At 36.5% G+C, this 22,109-nt stretch overlaps 1 protein-coding gene across 1 annotated transcript in view; it reads right to left on the bottom strand.

The window, feature by feature from the left end:
- Positions 1-2,535: 2,535 nt before the first annotated feature.
- hcn2b (hyperpolarization activated cyclic nucleotide-gated potassium channel 2b) overlaps positions 2,536-22,109 on the bottom strand; it is a 55,629-nt gene continuing 36,055 nt past the window's right edge. Inside the window, exons 6-8 of the mRNA XM_038280773.1 lie at positions 21,634-21,874; positions 14,894-15,058; positions 2,536-6,435 (exon numbers count right to left, since the gene is read on the bottom strand). Coding sequence (XP_038136701.1) covers positions 5,471-6,435; positions 14,894-15,058; positions 21,634-21,874 — 1,371 coding nt within the window. The 3' untranslated portion in view covers positions 2,536-5,470. The remainder of the gene's footprint in view (positions 6,436-14,893; positions 15,059-21,633; positions 21,875-22,109) is intronic.

Raw genomic sequence — 22,109 nt, 5'->3', positions numbered from 1 at the left:
ATATTAACAGTAATGGCAATAATATTTCCCTTTCAACATTTGGTGGGCTGTGGGTTTACGAGTACCTTGATGAATTAATAAATAAAATCAAAGAAGTGGCCTACCATGACTATGAAGCTGATCCCAGTGGGGAAATTTGCCCTCTGCATTTGTCTCTAACCCTGTAAGGGCAGTGATAGCCATGCCGGTCCAGGGACTGACTGCAGTTCTACAGCATGGTGCTTTGGTCAAGGTCAATGACCGGCGTAGCTGACATGTAACAACCATACCATGCATATTGCTTTAGGTTAATAGACTATATTATTTAGGCTATGTATGCTTCCAAAAAAAATAAAAAATTACACCATCCCCCTTCTTTTCTTTTTTTTTCAACTAGACTACTGATTACAGTGTATTTAATTTGTTTGTATCCATTTTAGCTGCTCCCATAATAAGGGAGCACCAGGGAAATCATTATTATTTGCTCATAAGACAAAGTTTTTATACTGTTTGTCCTTCTTGCAGGAAAAAGAACTCAGGTGCCCCACATGGCAGTGAAAGACCTAAATAATCTCCTACAGTATATACACTGTATTTAAATACACCTCATTCATTTCCTTTTCCATAACTAACTAGAAAAATAAGGAAAGGAAATAAAGTTCTCAATACAAAAATTTACACTGCTAAATACATCAAAGGAATTAACTAGCTGCTATTTTGTTTACTTAAACAGAACTCAAGCATGTTACCTTGTGAAGCCTTTTGTCTTCAGGCTTAAAAAATTGATTAGTTTCAGTACTAGATTTACGATAGGTGGATCAATATTTTAAGAGCTGACAACATGCCATTTGGGAAGAGATATAACAGATTTAAAATAAGTAAGCATGTCCAGGAGGATGTATAAGTGAAGCTTGAGTGAAAAAATCAAAATAAATATTATCTAATAATATGAGAAATTGAAGTAGTAGAAAGTTGGGCTTTATGAAGGTTTAGGAAATATAATCAGAGAAAACAGCTTTGCCAATGCAGATGTCTCCATAAATGCTGTTGCAGCCATGCATGAAAAAGTGTGCATGGCACAGATGTTATCTTTACCAGTGCCTTGTGGGTTTACTTAGGGATGAGCAGCTGAGTTTCTGTAACATTTATATAACATTAATATGTGTGCATAGAGGAAAATGTTTAAAATAACAAACAAAACCTTTTGTCAAATATTTGATCTAAGGTCCATCTGTGATATGTGAAACTTATATATATATATATATATATATATATATATATATATATATATATATATATATATATATATATATATATATATATAAAAGGAATAACAAATGCTACAATGCGATAATTCAGGCAAAAAAAAAAGCCATAGATCTTTAGAAATATAAACTGATTCCTTCTGCTTTAATTCTTAGTTTTGGTCAATTCAGACCACATTATTGTATGCATCGGGTCAGTTTGAAAACAACACTTATTACAACATGTCCCTTTTTAATGTCTACAATTATAGTGAACTGGGTTACATAAATAAAAAAGTCTTGTTTAGATTATGCAGGCTCTGTTTACACATAGAAATAACCATGTTAGCCAACTTATTCATAAGAAGGATGGGGCTTTAAACTGAATTATCTGTTAACAGAAACAAACAATGAACATAACATTCTCTGTAAAGTTTTTTGAACCAATGTGAATTTTAAAATATTGCATCTCCACAGACAAATCAAGAGTACACTTGAGTATCATCTGCATAGTTACCACTCAGTCTTCAATCAGACCATTATTGCTTGTTGTTAGAAACATCACATTTATTGGAAATGACTAGATGAATTTCATAAAGTGATAGTACAACTCGTAAATGTTTTTGTAGAAAAGCTGCAGGAGTTTAAGCTTTATTTTGATTGTACATTTAAAGTTTTATGAATGTATTTTTGTAGTTTTAAGTAATCAGAAAATACAGTACTATCTGGTGCTATGTAACAATGTTCTGATTTTATGTTCACTGCAAACCTTGTTAGGCACCTCCTGCTAGTTTCAGGTTGTGATGCTTTTGCCTTTTAGAACCATATTGATCCTTTTTGGAATTAGAATCAATGGGGCAACAGAAACATCCCTTAGAAATGTTGGTTCATATTGGCAAAGCGAAATAAGTTGTAGCAGATTTGTTAGCTAGACCTCCACAATGAAAATCTGTCCTTCCTAGTAACTCTAAAGGGGCTGTTTTGGATTCAGATCTCACTATGGTGAATACTTCAAGTCAACGAAATTAGTTTGGGATTATCTGAGCTTTATGACATGGAACATGATCCTGCTGAAAGTAGCCATCAGATGGTAGATAGACAGTGGTTGTAAGAGAATAAACTGGACATGGTGTTTAACAATGCTGTGCCAAGAAAATATCCCCAGCACACTTACACCACCAGCAGCAATATTGATGATTGGTAAAAGGCAGGATGGATCCCTTTTTTCAGGATTCTTATGAGAAATGTTGACCCTACCTAGGGAGGCAACAGTGGGTTGGTTGCAGGAGCTTTCCCTGCAATCGGAGGTTATCTACTGATGGTGGTCAGAGGGACCGATGGCCTCAGTGTACATCAGCCTGGCTTCGGTCAGTGAGCAACAGTGCAGCTGTAGCTACAATATAGCTTGCCACCATCAGTGTATCTGAATGGGTGAATGACTGAATGTAGTATAAAGGACTTTGGTCAAGTTGCCTGACTTGAAAAAGTGCTATATAAGTACTTCTACCTATAGAATGTTGCAGCTGAAATTAAGGCCCATCTGACAGGGGAAGAATTATCCAGCTTGTGTGGAGGTCAGATTCCTGTGAATCTGTGCAAACTGAGGTCTCAGCTTCATGTTCTTAGTGAACACCCTATGTGTAGTCATCTGCTGATGTAGCCCATTCAGGGTTCACCATGTTGTGGGTCTAAAGGTGGTACTCTTGAATTAGCATGTAACATTTTTCAACTGAAATGTTTAACCTTTTTCAGATAATTTGCTTTCAACTCAAAAGGCAGTACAAAATCTACATCTCAGTTGATCAGTAGCTTTGAGAATATATATATAATATATATATATATATAAAACTGTGCCCCCTGGAAACAGTATAGAATAAACACAATTCTTATAATATCAATTATGCTGGAGGACTCAAATGAGTTCCAGTGGCAGAATTTTATCATGAGACAGAAAACACAAGAAAAAATATACTGTTTTACAACACTTAAAACTGTCTACTTTTTCAAATTTGGGACTCTCATGGTAGATGAACGTGCAGGAGTGCAAACTAAACAGGACAAAAATGCAGAATGATCATAGGAAAGGAACTCATTATTGGCACAGAATAATGAAATCCAGTTGAAGGATGATAATAACAGACCCAAACAGGCCTGAGGGATTTCATTTTCCACTCTCATTACCATGTAATGATTCAGGCAATAGTAAGCTGAGGTGAATGGAAAGTCACTTCCAGGAAAAAGGGGTCTTCTTCCTAATGCTTTTGGACACAAATCAGTGGCATTGGATGAACTCTTACTGCAGCATCAATGACAGAGGGAAACTGCAATATGCATCCAGCAAAGGATCAGCACTGTCCTTGGCTGTTTATCTAAATTGCGGGGGTAACAGGCGATACATTATTTGTGAGAATTGACTTTGGCATAGTGATGCATCGCCTTAACGGCCACTAAAGGCAAGTGAAAATTCAGGGTTAGAAAAGAATGAATTTACATTGTGATGACAGGGATTTGAATTTAAAATAAACTTGTAATAAGCTTCTAGAATGTAAATGGCAGTGAATAACAGTTCAAGTCTAGGTAACAGGAAAGGCTCACTAGAATCCATTCAGATTCGTAATTGAGCATTTCAGAGGTCCAAAATAAACTTTTTTCTGTCACCTTTTGAAACATCCAGCACATATAAGGATGTTTATCTGTTCTTTACAACCTTATACTGGTGATTTCCATTAAGATTCAGATCTATAGTTTATTATATAAAAATGTTACCTTACTCAACCAGCTGCTGAATTTTGAATACATTTCTGTAACATTTCTGGCTGATAGTAGCATTTTCTATTGTGTGGAATAGGTGTTGTTGAACCATCAAAAGAGCAAGGTCCATAGTGATGTGAAATGGATAATTCATTCTCTTTAGATTTATGACCTATAAAGTTAGTAAATGGTGATCATTTGCATATAAATCAATGGTCTAGAAAAAAAAACAAAAAACATTTTCCCCACATTTTAATGTTCTTAAATAATTAGTTTTTGAAGAGTTTACACACCAATAAAAATTGGTATGATGAGATCATGTCAGTGAAGAGTCCATGATTACTTCTCTTTCCAAGGCCCCCTTCATTCCAGAGTAAACTCGCACCATAACATCAGAGAGACTTGCCAAGTCAGGTATTCCACTGACAGTATTACTCATCACTGCATGCTATGCAGTGGAAAGTATTCTAAAATCCCTTGATCTGCATCATTTCATGCAGTTAAAAAAAATCATGATGTTAAAACTGATGGGGTAGGTGCAGAACTCCTCAAAATGTATTTACTGATTTTATAGATTGACAGGAAATGTATGTGGCTGTGGAATTGTGAAAAAGCAAGAAATTTACCAAGGTAAACGCTGAAGGCACAGCAGAATAACATTGCCTTGCATAAACATTTGGTTTACACATTTTAAACAGTTGTGGAGGTTCCGCACAATTTAGGTCAGCATTAATCTAATGTGAAGGGAGCCTATAAAATTGTGCATCTTGTGCATGACTAATTTTAAGAATCTGATGGTCCTCTACCTTAGACCAAAGCTCTTATTTATTAAGGAGCTACTGGTCCCCTAGTGTCTTTGGAGTATTATATTTTTGCTGCATGAAATTCAGGTAAAAGGGTTGCTTTTTTTTTTCTTTTCTTTTTTATACTATCAACAATCCATTTATAATATACCATCATTGATATGGCTATTAGGGTTTGTTTTAAGGTAGTTAAATTTTTTAATTTATTTTATTTTATGTGCTTACCAATAAGGTGTAAACATAATTTAAAGGGGACAATAAAACAAATTTTTCTCCAATACCAAAGCTAATAAGTTTAAAAGGAGTTCTGGTGGATTTTTATGGTACAGTAAATAATTACCAATGAAGTTTAACCTTCTGATATCTGAAGTAGGCCTATGTACCTGAAAAATTTCTTTCAAACACTCAACCCCGGATTTGCTTTATATGAAGTGAATGAGACACTGAAGAATATATTGTTGACTATGTTGAGAAAAACTCTACTTTATCTCTACTTATCTGTTCAACTACAGCTGTGAGTAGAAACATCTCTGTGTGGCAGAATCAAATGTCACTAGATTTAAATGTCTTAGATGTTCCCAGCTCACTCAACATCCATACATTCAAATAGTCAGACTTGGAAAAAAGAAGAGGAAGATGTTCCTGTGATTAGTCTCCTCAATCAGTCAGTCTCCCAGAACAGTTTAATTAAAATCACAAGTTTGAGGATAGCCTAGATCTCACCTTGGCGTGGTCTGTCTCTGGAAGGCTTACTATTGAGTCCTTTTTAGGGGGACCTGTGTCCGCCTGACCTGTTCCAATGCTACCTACTGCCATCCCTGTTGCAAAACCATGCAGAGAACCAGGCAAAGATGCTACAGGAAAGGCCCCGGTTGACATTTGATGGGGGAGTACCACCCTATGAGGTACTGCACTCAGAATGCTTGTAGGGCCTGACAGGGTTTGAGGGGGTCCAATAGAAGTGGAAGAAACTTGTGCTGAGTGGGGTGGACTGGAGACAGTTGGTTGCACCCCTTCATGGGGCAATGAGGGCTGTGAGGCGGATAGGGCCCTGACATCTTGGCTCAGACTCCCCAGGTGCAAAGAATGGGTGCTCTTATGCATGCTGGGCCGGTGTGCAGGACTGGCTATATGCTGTTGAACCAGAGACAGCTGGGAGCCTGAGTTAGGACCAGCCAGTGCACTGGATCCATACTGGAATGCTCGTCCTCCTGTGGCTAATGGGCTCTGAATTGGGGGACTGGCCAAGACTGGAGCAAAGGCACCGGAGGCTAGGAGCTGTGACTGTAGCGGAGAAGCAGAGACTGGGCTGGAAACACTTTGCATCACCTGAAATCTTCTCACCATCCTAGGAGACTGCAAGGTCCCTGCTCCCATCGAGTTTCCTTGCATGGGGTTACAAAAGTTCATCGCCACAGCTTGTTGTAGAGTTGCAATTGCTGAGTCTCGAGGCTGAGTGGAAGAAGCTGGAGGAGAAAAAATCCCACCAGGAAGTGGAGGTGTCATTGACATAGCTCGTGGCCGGGGTACATCCACTTGCTGAACCATCTCCCGATCATATTTGACTATTTCCTGAATCATCTCATTTTCATGGTTGTTGAAAACACCAGAATTGAGATCATGCTGGACTTTGTGCATCAGGATTGAGTTCTTCTTGCCTGCAATGATATAAACACAGGATATTTAAATGTAGCTGAAATACTTTCTCTGGTTCCTAAAGAGATATTTTGTGAAACTAGCATGTCATATTCTTGTTTATCTTTTGCCATCCTGACCATTATGGAAAGGCCGTTTATATAAACATAATCACTGGTTATTTATTTTATTTTAACAGAATAGGATTTATATGTCAGGAAACAAACTGTTTATTGCCACACTCTTGCTAAGCTCTCCACATTGAAATAAAATGAAAATAACGTGAATGAAAATCAACTCTGTAGGGGGTTTTCAATCAAGCCAGCTTTTTTCCGAAGAGTTACTGATGCATCTACCAGTAAATTAGGTGGACTGAAGCTTCAAATAGAGGACTACTGATAAAGAAACTGAGTGTGACCCATATGGTCATGGTGCTGACCAGCTGCTCACTTCCTGAGGGTGACAAAGGCAAATCCAAGGGACTGAGATTACTATGTCCAGTCAAACGGGTAAAAACTTAGTTAAATTAAGTACAGTTTAGTGTAAAAAAAAAAAAAGAAAAGAAAATAAACTTCTAAGGCAGATGAACAGTAAATTTGACTGCTATATACAAACTTTGGTAAGTGTTACAGTAGATGACCTAACAGTGTTGAATATTTTTAGCACACTATGAAATTCAAAACCTGTGATGCTGTGCAATGGATAAGTACTGTAGCAGTGCCAGCTGGGGGATGTTATAAATGTTCTCTGAAGCAGAAATAAAGAAAGAAAGCTTGCAGTATTCTTAGGGGAGATGGGAAACACTTACAGTGCTGTCTAGATGACACAACCTATGCATAAGTCTACAGAGCTAGGTGCTCCCTAATGGTGGAGGGTTAAAAGGTGTGGGATCTAAATACCAAAACTTTGTAGACTATATATAGAAATGCGGATTTATATTCTGTTTTCCAATAATATCTATAAACAAATTAGATATTTTAAAATAGTTTAAAAAAGAATACATGGCAATATTTAGGCATTTAATGCTGTTTGTGTTGCAACTGTGCAACAATCACAGCTGACTAAGTAAATATAGACTCAACCAGAAATGAGGGTCAGCAGTCTCTTTTCCTGTCCTTTTTGGGACATAATATTAAAAGTTTGGCAACCACCATTTTTGGAGAGGAAGAAAACTTAAGAAGCACTTAAGGTGCAGGAAAACGCTTTATTTGATACCAACAAATATCGGCTGTCGCCATTTTTGGGGTAATTTACAAGTTACTACAACGTTTGCATTAAAATAAAAGGTATAATCGAGAGAAAAATAAAAAAAATAATGAACCTATCATATATGCACACAAACACCAACTGACCAATCAGCAGAAAGGAATGTTATTTCCTCCCTGGTTAAAACAGTGGATAATAAGGCTCTGGCTGAGAGCTGGTCTTGGAAGTCTCAAACAACTCAGAAGTTGACCATGAACCTTTAACAACCTATAACAGTTTTTTGCTCTCAGACTGACGATGGATAATTCTAAAAACAAACTGATAGCAGATGACTGTTGAACAATTATTAGGGGTTTTTCTCAGAGTTGTCAGCAAAGCTGTACCAATTAAATTCCTGAAAGCAGGTGTGCGTTTAGGCGGAGGTTCTGGCAGGGTCAGACTGCAGCTGTGGAGATCAAGATAATAGGATGTGCAACTAACCAACACACTGTCAAATTACTGAGATGTGTGTCAGATATAAATGTGTGACAGATTTCTGTCAACTGAAAGTGTGATGGAGAGGAGAAGGCAGCCTAATGAGGAGTTTATTACCTCGTAAAAACTATGTTTTTAGAACTGAGGAAAGGTGGTTAATGGTGCAGTGAGGCAGCCAGTCTAAATATGCCGGCTGCTTTGGAAGGAAAAACTAAATCAGATGAAAAGATTCTGTTAAATTTAGAGCTAAGCAAGCTAGATAGAAAAAAGGCTCACATTTGTGCAGCTTGTCTTCTGTGCTTTCTTAGCTTCATCCCAAAAAATGGGAAATCTTTTCATCTTTGGTTACTATGAAGGTCCCGCACACGTTTATCATGTGATGGGCTTTGTTGCCTTGCTTAACAACTTAAAAAACATAATATCTGAAACAACTTGTTTTTTTTTTAAACCTTCATGGTTGCAAAAATCTTTTATTTTATTTTATTTCCTTTGGGACAAATAAAGTATTTTGGATTTAAACAGAATTGATCTGAACTGGATTAAATGGAACCAAACTGAACTGATCAAACCAGAACTGAACTGAACTGAATTGAATTAGCGCAAATGGGGCCCAATCTTCCAAGATTACAAATAACAGGTCCTGGATTGCAGGTCTTTTTTTTTTTTTTTTTAGTATATTTAATAAGAAGATGCATTGCAGGCAATCTACAAATATTGTTGCGCAAATGTTAAATCGTGCAAACCTGTTTAAAATTAATAGCTTGTTTGCTGTACTGGCAGTTTAAGAGAGGCACTAAAAGGAAGTTAGGGTTTAAAGCCATAGAGATGCAGGTAATAATGATAATAATAACAAAAAAGATAACACTAAATGATGATTACAGTGCATCTGCTTTCTATAGTGGCCCTGAAGTGCCAACCACATTAACAGATCTTTATACACAACTACAATTAAAAAAAAAAAGCAACAGCATATTGAAAACTATAAATCAACCTCCTGCAGGAGGTAGACACTAGTGAGTTCTCACTGACATTCATTCTGCCATTTTCTTTTCAAATGTTGAATGAGTGGACACAGGCAGAATTACTTCTATTTAAAAAACCCAAACAGTGCCGTCTAATCAGCGAATATGAATATGTTGATGAAACTAGCTGCAAAAATATAAAGCATAGAATAGAAAAATCCCCTTATTTATCCACAATGGGGAAATTCTGGTCCACTGTGATGTAACTCCAAAACACAAAGCACAAAAAACAAATGCAATATGCAAAAATGCAAATAGCAAAAACCGCAGCAAATTCGCTCTAACAATCTGGACCACTAGAGGGAGTTGAACAAAGAACAAACCATTTCTGACCAGATTGTTACTTATATGTTACTAAACTTAACTAAGCTGTTATTCTGTAAAACTGTAAGACTGTGTTTTTGACAATGAAATGAAAGATAAATAACCTTTCTTCTTTCCATTTTTTTCTTTCTAATTCCTGCATTAATGATTAACTTCCTGTTGGTACCGGAGTGTTTGGTTTGCTCCATCTATTGCTCCGCAGCATTTTGGTTTTTTTAAGAGTGAGTTTGCAGCCGTTTTTATATTTGCATAATTTTCTGTCTTTGATTACAGCATTCAGGTTTTTCTTGCCTTGTGTTGTTGGTGTTTGCATTATTTTTGGTTTGCATTTCTCTTGTTGATTTTAGATTTTTGCTTTTTAATTATTGCAGCATTTTTTGTTTGCAGTGTTTTTCTGTTGTATTTGTTTTCTGTGTTTGCATATTTTGGAGTTTGCAGCTCATTTCACTGTCTGCTCCACGTTTTCACTTGTTTGCAGCTTATTTCTTTTTTGTTTGCAGCATTTTTCTGTTTCTATTTTTTTTTTGGGGGCTTGGGTGTTTTGGAGTTTGCATCCCATGGTTTTGCAGCTCGTTTCAACGTTTAATGCACATTTGCACCTGTCGGCTATTGTAGTTTTTAGAACTAAATATAAATGTTAGCACAACAACAAGGCCTACCTTTCATGATCTTCCCTGATTCATTTTGAGTACTTTTGTATGAAGGAACACCCCAAAAAGCACATGATTTTAATCATCTTTCTATTTCTGGCATGCTGTTTGTCATGAAAACAAATACAACACTTTAAGTGTAACGTTAGAGCTTATGACCTTTCTCAAGTACGAAAAAAAAAAAAAGGGAATGGCGTCCATACTTACTTTACTGCAGTGCCACCCATATAAAATGAGCTATAATGCAAAATCTGCCATTATACTATAATTTACTGACAACGTCAAACTCTTAGGGCCGGATTTATCAAGATCCAATTTTGCATGCAGTAATTTGCGCTCGCAAACTGAAATTTTGCACGAGGGGCTGAACCATGGTTTGCGGGTGATTTAAGAAGAGTGATTGCGTAACTGGTGGCAGGTGCAAAACTGTTGGAGACGCCCTATTTAAATGATGGTTTTGCGCATTTTGTGGTTTGCGGCAAAGTAGTTTGTAGTTTGTACAAACTAGTGCATTAAGAAATTTAAATCTTACAGTGACACCCCCACTCCCTCCAAAAAAAAAAAAAAAAATATATATATACACATATATATATATATATATATAAAAACTTTGGCAACCTTTATTCCCTAAGGTGGTATGTGGCTGAATTTCTACTTCACTGCAGTATTTTGTATTGGCCTGTAGAAAAATGCACATACCAAATGGCTCACAAGAAGTGACTGTGGATGAGAAAACTTCGCGTATGCATCCCCGCAGCATTGGTATGTTGCTCCACAGGCGCAGAGGTCGGGTTCTCCGGTAGGGCGACATGGCATTTAGAACGTCGGACAGCACTTCTAAAAAACGAGATTGGGAGATCCCCGCTCTCGCTGCAACCGTACGCTGGAAAGACCCAGATGCAAAAAAATGCAATGTTGCAAGGAGTTTTGTGATATCTGGTATTGCGTGGGTCCTCCTTGTGGCTAGCTCCAAATCCATTCGGGGTTCCCCCAACAGCTCCAAAATGGCAATGCTGGATAAACGATATGTTTTGTTGATAGTTTCCTCGTTCATTCCAAAAATATTCACACGGAGTGAAAAAATGCGTTCTCTGCGTCTCCTTGCTTCATTTCGATGTCTCCTTCTTGCGACAATAACCGCTGGCATGTGTGCGCAATTACGCATACAGACCATTTGCACCTTCTTTTGAAACGTGTTAAATATAGAGTCAGATACCGTTAGCAAAATTGCTTTCAGGTTTGATAAATCACTTTGCGAGGGCTAAATTAATATATTTACATGTTCTCCTCCCACAAGACGCACTTTTGCGTGTAAACGCCCCATATTGCATATTCATAGCAGAAAAAGTACTAAATGGATAAGAGGCGCTATTTAGCACGTTTTAAAGACCAAATCCTTTTAGCACGCTGTTGATAGATCAGTTTGTACATTTTTTAGCGTGCGCAGTGAAATAGCTCACGTTTTTATACATGCAAACCTTTGATAGATCCGGCCCTTAGTGTTTTCATAGTGTCGTTATCGTACTTTGCTTGTTTTGTAGTATGAACATTTTAATGGATCGAAGGAGTTAAATATCTGAGTGGCACTGCATAACGATAGAGTAAAGGACTTCAGTCCGGACTTCACCATGTCATTTTTTAATGTGTATTTACTACCTGGGCATTTTCGGATGGAATTACAATTATCTGCCCTTCCATCAGTCTATGGGTGCCCCAAAGGTAGCTTGCCATGCATCCTGTGAGAAAATTTAAAGGGATTTTAAGAAAGTGTAGTGCTTTGCCTGTAAAATGGCAATTCTGGAAATGATGAGCTACAATTAGATTTACAGCGCTGTGTGAATATGCCTGTGAAGAGTGCTCTATAAATAAAGCACTCATTCATGCTACAATGATTAAAACTGAGGTTGTGTCTCCTCTGAAGGAGCTGCTTTGATGAAGCTGCATCATTTCCAAAATTGAATGGAAAACCAACATCTCTGGATCACTGCTTTCACAATAATGCCTTCTAGTAAAATAATAACGTTTGCTTCTAATTGTCTGTTACTGTTCAATAGTTCTGCAGTATATATGCACGTGTTTTTGGAAGACCTCTGGTTGACATTGACATACAAACACATATTGCTTCAGGCATGTCACCCTTTCCTTGCACCTCACTATCTTTAATTAAAGGTACCGTTGATGTAATCAAGAAGAAAGTAATGTGTAATAACTGATCAATTCAAAACAAGCCCCTGTGGAGCCTTGTGGGAATGTTTGATTGCCGGCTCGGCCTTCAAATAGAAATGGCAGTCTTTCTCCAAATAAGTGAGCCACTAAACTGATGGGGTGCAAAATTTGGCTGCTATGGAAACACCTGTCAGAGGGTGGCTGTGGAGATTTTGATACACATGTGAAATCTGGTCATGGGACAATCAGCAGCATGGCTGACCTCTAGAAGATTGGGAGCAGCAGTTGCTCACATTGTGAAGAAAAATAACTGTCACTCACAACGTTAAGGATCTAAGTGTGTGTTTTGACTTTATAGGGCAATTATATTCATTGGAGACATTAAAACATGGACATATAAACAAAAATATTTCATAGTTTTAATTATTTATTAGTGTCACTTTCCATAATACTGCCACAGCTGAGCAGTTATTAAAAAATACTTTGCATGAATAAATAAAAACACATAGTTCTTTTTTTCACTGGATATCATGGATGATTTTAGGAATTCTCACATGTTTATCTTGTATCTTATATATTTCTCTGTAAAATAACTGCTTGGAAGTATATTTGTTTGAAGGATAGACATTAAATATACAGAAACTGTATTTTTACTTACTTTTTTGATTGAAGGTTGACATTTGTACCTTAAAGTAGATGTCTCATATTTTATCTCAGGCTTCTGTCTGTCTCCTTTGTAAGCTCTCGTTTTTTTCAAAAAGCATTTCAGTGGTATTTTTTGAATGCTTATTGTTATTGTTATTATTATACATCCGTATCAGCATTATATTTGTTATACCAAAGATTTTTTAAATGTTTAACTTACAGATAAAGTGGAGGATGTTCTTTTTCCAGTTGGATCATCAAAGTTATTCCTCCTAATTGTCAATCATTGTGGTGATATGTTTAGGTAAGGCTATCTTACATGCTTGTTCCCATTTTCACTCACGGGTCGTGAGTGTGACATAGTGGAAAAATTGAAAATCTTCTTTTGGAAAGTAAGCTTGTATGAGTGATGCAGACAGCAACTTTTAAACAGAGCATGCACGAGGAGAAACGGGCTCTTGCATACTTTTGCATGTGTTTAAAAGGCATTTCCTATCGGGAGCGATTACAGGGTTGTGCATGTGCATGTGCTTTTTTTTTTAAGTGGAGAGGACAGGTCTTTTAAAAAATTCACGAAAAATCCTCCACTCTACCTTTAACCTTATATGTAACCTACAGCTTTGGGATGTGTTGGCCTAGTGGTTGGGGCAGTGTGCTTGTGCTCTGAGAAGGTCGAAAGGACCTCTGTTCGATCCCCACAGCCTCCACTTTGGGTTCCTGAGCAAAACCTTTAACCTCACACTGCTCCCCGGGCTCCAAAACACTGGCAAACCACTGCTCCCCAAGGGGATGGGTTAAATGCAGAGAGCGAATTACCCCATTGTGGGACAATAAAGGGATTTACATTTACATTTGACGGTTGGTTATTATTAAATATACTAGTTTTTGAAATGGATAAACAAATGTATAAATCACAATCAATGTATAAATCACATGTTCAATAAACCACATGAAGAACCTGTTAGGTTTGGAATATACTAATACAGTTACAATTTTTGTTTAAAAAATAAATGGATATCTTCTCTGCATTTGAAAAAGTAATAACTAACATACTGTTACTAAAGAGTAACTAAGTTTGTCAGCGAGGGAATGCATCAGGATGTACTTTTAACTCATAGGGGTATATATTTTTCAATTCCAAAATATAACATTAAAAAGTTAACATTAACTCTTACTGAATCAGTGAAAGTGACTTCATTCAGATGATCCCGTTTTAACCCACCTCCATCCCCTCCTCGACCATCGTAGCTAAAGCTTCATCAGAGTGTCATTCCTCCCGGACTCTTACTGCGTTCCCTGTCTAATTTCAACCGGTCCGGCAGAAGACCGCCATGTTGAGCCTGGTTCTGCCAGAGGTTTATTTTTCCTCTCCACTGTCGCTCCATGCTTGTTCATCATGGACAGGTTCTCTAAACCTGTGTTATCCAACTGGGCTTCCATCTTCCAGGTCCCTGAGTGAAGCTCTAGTATCAGCTCACGCAGTCCACTGGATCTCCCCATTAAGCTCAGCATACCGTCTCGCTAACCAGCAGTCTACAGACTGACCAACTTCATCTATCTCCACTCCACCACCGGTTTCAGGACTGGGGGGAAACAGCCCTATTCCTTGCTGCTTTTCATGCATATCCATCAAAATTAAACGCTGTTTCCTGCTGAGGTCTGAGCGCCAAAGACAAAGTAATTGTATCAAAACATTTCTCCGAATTGTCTTTTCTCTTCATGTGAGTTTTTAAGATTGAAATAAGGCTTATAATAAGTTGACTTAAGAAAACAATGTTTACTCCATTTTTATTATTGATGCAGTTATAATACAGTTTGGGAAAAAAATCCACATGGACGACAGGACGTGAAAGATACTTATGTTTAAGACATAGCTCTGGAGTAGCCTTGAAAACATTTCTACACAAATTATTTTTTTCTTCTTAAAGTTATATAAAAAAAGAATAGTGAAGTCTTCCAGTCTTTCTGTTCACTGAACAAAATGATGGCCTTACCTATCCTGTCCAGTCTGTCAATTGCAACCGTCTCAAAGGCCCTTCTCATCATGGGATACTCTTCTAGCACTTCATTGAAGTTATCCACCGAGAGAGAGTACAGGCGGCAGTAGGTGTCTGCTCGCACACTGGCTGTTCTTCTGCCTCGGGTCAGCAGGCAGATCTCTGGAGGGGAAAAAGAAGGAACCCAGAAGCGTGACTAGAAACCAGAAAGTGGCAAACTGACAGATTTTAGGACAAGGATGTGAGAAGGGCTCCAAAATTAAACCACTGCAATTCAACCTTAATTTCCTTCTTCACTTTAAAGGAAATTGAAAGCAAATATGTCAAAATGACAGTTATTTCTGCACAAAAGTATTATGCTTAGTTAAGTTTGACCAACTAAAACAACATGGACATTTGTGCAGCACTGACAGCTGTGTGAGAAAGAAGCACCCACTATATTTAAGAATATGTAGCTAAACTTCATTACTTGACTTGTTCATCTTCCTTTCTTTTAGTATTTCTTTTTTTTTAACGCATAGCTTCACTTTTTTTAAGGGCTGGGGCTGACTGTTGTCTTGACAACCACATGCCCTCCTTTTCTCTTGCCTTTAAAGGTCGACCTCCTCAAACTCTCAGTGGAAAACAAAGAGAGTAACATCAGAGGAATACTCCGTCTAGAAATTATGAAAGGGTTCCGCAATGGAATAAACTGTGACTGCATGAAGCATTTTGGCATCAATTTGTAAACAAAGGATTGTTAACTATTAAAAACCATATGAGCATTTAAACAGGCTGTCTGTAAGGAAATAACAAATTCATTTAATATGCATAATCCTTGTTTTCTTAAAATAAGAGGTCTGAGAAAGTTTTAAGAAATAAAATTATCTTAGAAAAACATATATGAATAATAAGATGATGGCAATGACTAGGTGACAGAAAAACAGCCATTAAAATCACACAGACCTGTTTCAGTGAGAGGCTAATTTCTGCAGCTGTATGGAGCATAGATTGATAGAAATCTCTCCTGGTCCCATGTGTTGTTGTGAACTATCTGCAAGCTGGCTCAAATAGATGGATTAATTGTAACTGGATTGAATCTGTGTTATGATAAACAGATTTTTAGGTAACTCGTGGTAAAGTGCTTTGCCCAGGGGCACATTGACATGTCGGAAGAAGCTGGTAACAAACCCACAACATTCAGGAGACTCTTCTTCCCATTGAGTGCCAGTCCCCCCAATAAAAAAAATAAAAAAACAACACTTTTCTTTAGCTGATATGAAAAAAAAAAAAACATTTGAAACTAAAGCAGTGTCATCTATACATCGTATAAAGCTGATGTTCTAACTTCAGCAGAAATCTATGAGACGTTTGTCTTTAAGACATTTGACTACAGGTTGACTAGATGGTTAATTTATTGACTGATTAACCAGGAAATAACAGCTTGTTATAGAATAAAAGGATTAAAATTACAAAAATGAAATGATATCTCACACCATATCAGCTCAGGCCAGCGGGTGTTTATTTTATTTATTTTAAAATAATGAATGAATGGTTTATTTATAACACGCAAAAACATTTACAACAACACTTCAGATTGTTTATATGGAGAAACAATCAATGATTTAATGTTGGGAATAAAAGCAACTAGGCCCTATTGTATGTTTTCATTAGTTACCTTAGTTAAAGTAGACAACAGAAGTAGTCCATTTCAGAAGTGTGAAGCTAACACCCCATCCATGAGAAAAAACTCAGCAGGTCATCCATCTCCCTATTAAGCTTCGAATTAAACCAAAGCGGTCGACTTTTTTAGTGGGTCATTAGTGGAGATTCATACAAACTGTCATTTGTGATGCTTCTGTTTTTGAGATATAAACTTTTATAATTTTAACCAAAGAATCCACCTATGAGCGCTTGTTTTGGCCTTGGCACTGCGATCTGGTGACCGGTCCATCCTGCTCATTGCTGGGCTCTCTGCCTTCCCTGCCTAATAATCTGTATCTTTTTTGGCAAGAATTACCTGAACTCTTAATCTTTTCCAATTTTTTTTTTCTTTCATTTCAAGTTCTGTTGGAGTTGCATCTGACTTGACATAGTTTAAAGAATTACTATCCTTGGTAAGTTTTATTGCATAATGGAAATTAAGGCTTTTCCATCTACAATAAAGTATGAATAAATATTGACAGGATATATTATGTTAAATGATAAAAAATGGATTGAAAAAATTATTCAAAATTATTCAAAAGAAAAATCATCAAACATTTGTCATCACAGAATATTTATTTTAATATTCATGTTATGGTAATGTTGTTTTTGAGTTGTAACATAGCAAATATGCTCACTAGTTTAAAGGATAGTGATGATTGTCGGGGCTTCATAATAAAATAATGTTATTTTAAATCTGGAATGAAGTACATTTCTTCAAATTTATCTGACAGTAAAGAAGGAGCTGCATTAATTCAGTTACTTTGTCATTAAAATCGGCAAAAGAGAATAAATGTGGATTAACAAACCAAAAAAGAGGTCTAATAAAACTTTTTTTTAAAAATATAATTAAAATCTTAAATGAAAGTTGATGATTTGTGAAACATCAAGACAGAAACGTTTAGATTTTTTAAACTTTTTTGTTTGTCTAAGAAAGTAAAGTACACACCTATAGTAAAATATGGCCATTTTTTTCTCAAGCCGCTAAGCAGTAATTTAATTTTCTTTGCTTTAATGTAGCTCCTCTATCTTCGGCAGCGAGAGCTACATTTTAGATTCACTTATTGCAGAATAAATCAAATCAATTTTCTGCTGCCCAACTAGGCTGACCAAGCTTTGCAGATTGTAGCACCCAGGGTGATACATTTCTTTAAAGCAAGCAAAGCTGTTTGTTCAAAAGCATCCAGATGCATAAGGCTATGTCAAATATTTGGATGGTCTATTGTGGAGTTAATTTTTATCAATTAAGATTTAAAACCTTTTAAACATTAAATCCTTCTCTTTATGGCAGTCTATTTTTGAGAATTTACACATACAGTCTAGGTATGCCAAGCAAAATGTAAGCACTTCTAATTAAATTATAGAAATACCAGCTTACCTTATTCGAGTAAAGGATTAATAATACATTTAAATTTGTAAAAAGTTTTCAACCCAAAGCTGCTCAGAAAAACATTCATTTGATAATGTGTCTTTCTCAAAAATGTGTGTAGTGGAGGGCTGGGCTTTATGTCTGCTAGTACCGTATGCACATCACTGTCAAAAATTATGCATGCTCTATATTTTCTTTTGAGTAAATTTAAAGTTGAAAGGTCAAACTCAGCCAAGCAGGCTGCATATCAGTGCTCTATCAGCCACTGGGAAACCCTTAATTACATCATTAGGGGAAGAGCCTCAAAGTTCAGTTTTAAATTCACTGAGTTTGTGTTCTCGGTAGAATATATTAGTAAAAGTTATATTCTTCAAAGATTATCACATTGTATTATATTATAATAGTTAAAAATTATTAGCTTATGTTTTTTATTTCCATATTTTTTTTAATCCTCTATCCCCTAATATTCTGCGCCTCCTCAGTAGCAAGTACTTAGAAAACCCCTGATATAGCTCATTGATTGAATCCTGATATATCTCATTGAACCTTTTGCAGAAAATAAACAATACAATAAAATATATAACATTTTTATCATAATGTCTAAAGATATAAAAAACATCTCTGGAAAATTGACCCAAAAAATTCATTGGTTATTGATACGGTTTGTAGTATTATGATTTATGTTCAGTGCTAAACGTGCAACTTGCAAATGAGTTAAAAATATATATAAAGTATAACTTACTTATGATCATTGAATAAGTTCTATATCAATGGTTAATTGATTTTGTAAAAAAATTAATACACTATGTCTATGATGAGAACATTTTGTGGGTCAGAAGTTGAAAGTTTGGGAAGCCTTTATCTAGGGATTTCAATGCTGACAGAACACTGTATGTTATTTAGTTTATTTAGGCACAATAATTTTAGAGGTACTACTATGTTTCTATCACACAAAAAGGAAACAGTAGCTGCAGAACAGCAATGGCTTTTCTATAAACCCCATCAGTATGTTTTCAGTAATAGATTGAAAAGTTTTGTCATACTCTAGGTTATCTTAAAATATTTCAGGGATATGGTTTACATGTCTCTGTGCTCCACGTTTGGTGAGAGTTACTGTTCACAAACTGGCTAAGGTATCACTTCATAAACACCCACCTGGGATTTTTGTCGTTTCACATAAAGCATGGATTTGCATACCGCCAGCATCATTAGCAGCCAGTGGGTAGTGCAGTGAAAGGATAATAGCACTAATGAAACCACTAGGGCTGAATAAATTGCTCATACAACAGGTTGGTGAGTTGCGGTGCCATCCTTATAGATGACAATGACTACTTAGAAATGCTGGGACTTCAAAGTATATTCTAGCAGAGACATGAATATTCATTAGAATGTCTTCCACACTTTACATTCATTTATTTTCCATAGGGTCCATGCTTTCCTATTTCTAATTACAGGGCCAAAAGTTGGCAGAAAGTTGCACCGTCACTGGATGAAGCTTCTCATCTTGTTAGGATACATAAACACCTATTGTTCTTTTTAGCAGGGGCTTTGCCACTATGGAGAGCACTCAGCAGTAATAATAGCTGTCATTAAAAATCTTACAGTAAATGCAATTTAGCCTAAATAATTTATTATCTTTAGGTGATCTTAAAAGACAAAATGAGTAACTAATATACTGGATGCTAAGAAAAGAAAAGAGAGTCAAACTTAAATTAATTATACACTTCTTAATTGAATTATTGTTAATTTTATGACATCAATTAAATCCTTCTTATAATTGCTGGATTTTTTCATGTCTCCATGTATATTTTTCCCCATTTATTTTTAGCAATGAGCACTTTGTCTAAAAGTTGGAAGGCCACCCTGCCATTTCCCCAAACTTTAGCTCCCTCCATAGATTCTCTTTTGGATTTAAGTCTGGACTCCTTTTGAGCCAAATCGCTATTATTCATCCTTGTAAACTTCAGAGATTATTTTAAACTATAACTGGAAAATAGGCCAAGAAAGCCACAACAAAATTCTGTTGAAATCTACTGTATGACAGTTACAGTAGCAGCCATTCAAAATGGCCCTTCCCAGTCAAACGCCAGCCGAATGGCCGCCCACTTCCGTGCAACTCCCAGCAAAATCCCCTCCAACTTCCAGCCACTGGAGTGGCTCATTCCTTCTCCTGGGAGTGCATATATTTTTACCCTGACTCAACCCTTTCACTGAATTACAGGGTCTGACCAGAAGATTAGGCTACTGTTTAATTCTTAATGTCCACAAATTATGACAGAAAGAATATTCTAGTACAAAGATTGATGTTTAAAAAGGAATTGTAGGGAACCAGCCAAGGAGCAGCCAAAGGCCCATCAAGGAAAGTGGCGAAATTTTGAATGGCTACCTCTGTATTTTACCAGGTTTATAAAACTCTTCTAATGTAACATTTTAGAATTATTTGCTTCAAAAAACAAAAACACAAAACTACATAAAATCAGTGAAAAATACTAGAATCAGAGACTGAAATGTACAATGAAATATCAGAAATGTGTTTAACAGTCATATCACCTGTAATGCATAAAGATATCTTGCTCTCCACCACTAGTTTAAACCAAAATTTGACAAAGGTTAAAATGATTTTGGAATAACCGAAGCATTTATTCTTAGGTTCTATAATCTTCCAGTAAAACTATAACGGCTTCTGCTTCACAGAGAATGTGTTAGCACATTAAATTATGCCTGTACTCGCTGCTTCACTCAGATTCAATGATTTTACAGCACTTAGAACATCGTTACCAGATCCGGTTGTCCCTCAAATTCAAGGGGAGATTAGCTTCTTTGTTGACGGTCACAGCCTTACACACCATTCATCAGACATTAAATGTTGATTCATAGACACTGTCTCTAAGCTAAACAGCCATTATTCATTGTCTCTGCATCCCTAAGAACATGCTGTGCACTTGACTTAATGTAATAGTGCTCGGGGCAACTTTCACAATAGTGAACAGGGAACCAATGGCAACCATTCAGCTCATACATATGTGACCTTGTGTTACTTCTGTGGTTTTAAGGGTAAACTGGAAAAACAATCTAAAAATAAGTTAAAATGTCCTAAATTAAGTGTATTTACCCTTAACTTGAGTAGGCAAATCAGATAGTTTGCCAACATAATGAGTATTTTTACTCTTAAAGTAAGATAATTAGATAATATGCACTTGAAATAAGACAATACAATTGTGTTTTCTCATTTTAAGTGGAAGTTGTCTTGTTCCATTGGCAAAATGTCTCCTTTGCCTCCTCAATCCAAAAACAAAAGCACTTATTTCAAGAAAAATTACTTATCTAAATTTAAATTTTTTCCAGTTTAACAAACCTGGATTAAGCACTAAACAGTAATTGGTGAACATCAGCAGAAGAAAAATGAAGTAGACATCTCTATTTTCACACACATGAATCAAATATTTAGTCATTCAAAGGACTGTGGAGAACTTGACTGCATGCTGGGGAAGTAATTCAGCTGTGTTGGACCAAAGATATATCTTTAAGTGGCCGGATATCAGCCCCTAAGGTCCCAATTTCTAAAACTGCATTTTCAATTTACAGGTTGTTGTTATGTTTGCTAACACAGTATGGAAAAAAATCCTTTTAAGGACACAGTTAAGAAAAAGCACGACTGAAATAGAAATGTGAGAAAGTGACGTACCACCAAAGTAGGAGCCGTCCATCAGCTTCATGCCGATGCTTCCTTTAGTCAGAACGCTCACCACCCCGTGCTGAATGAAGTACATCTTCTTGCCAATGGTGCCTTCTCTGATGATGTAGTCTCCAGGTTGGAAGACTTCAAATCTCAGTTTGGTCAACATGGCTGTCACAAAGTTTGGATCGGCGTTGGCGAACAGCGGCATTGACGCCACCAGTTTACGGCAATTGAAGTTAACAATTTCCTAAATGGTGAGAACAGACACTGTAGAAGAGAAACTGAAATACCAACATGCATGCATGTTAATTCTTTTAAAACACAACCAGTCAATAAAACTAAACTTTGCATTTTTTTGAAAGACCTTTGCCCTTCAAATATATACACAGTACTATTATTCTTAATTAGAATTTCAACTTTCATTTCAACTAAACAGAAAAAAATACTGTTTTGATGGAAACTGAGTCAAACAAATTGCTGCA

This window comes from Cyprinodon tularosa, unplaced genomic scaffold (genome assembly GCF_016077235.1).
Source record: "Cyprinodon tularosa strain WSP-4 unplaced genomic scaffold, ASM1607723v1 ctg164, whole genome shotgun sequence".
Classification (NCBI taxonomy): Eukaryota; Metazoa; Chordata; class Actinopteri; order Cyprinodontiformes; family Cyprinodontidae; genus Cyprinodon; species Cyprinodon tularosa.
Note: the sequence above shows the minus strand (reverse complement) of the source record. Positions and strands in the feature narration are given on the sequence as shown.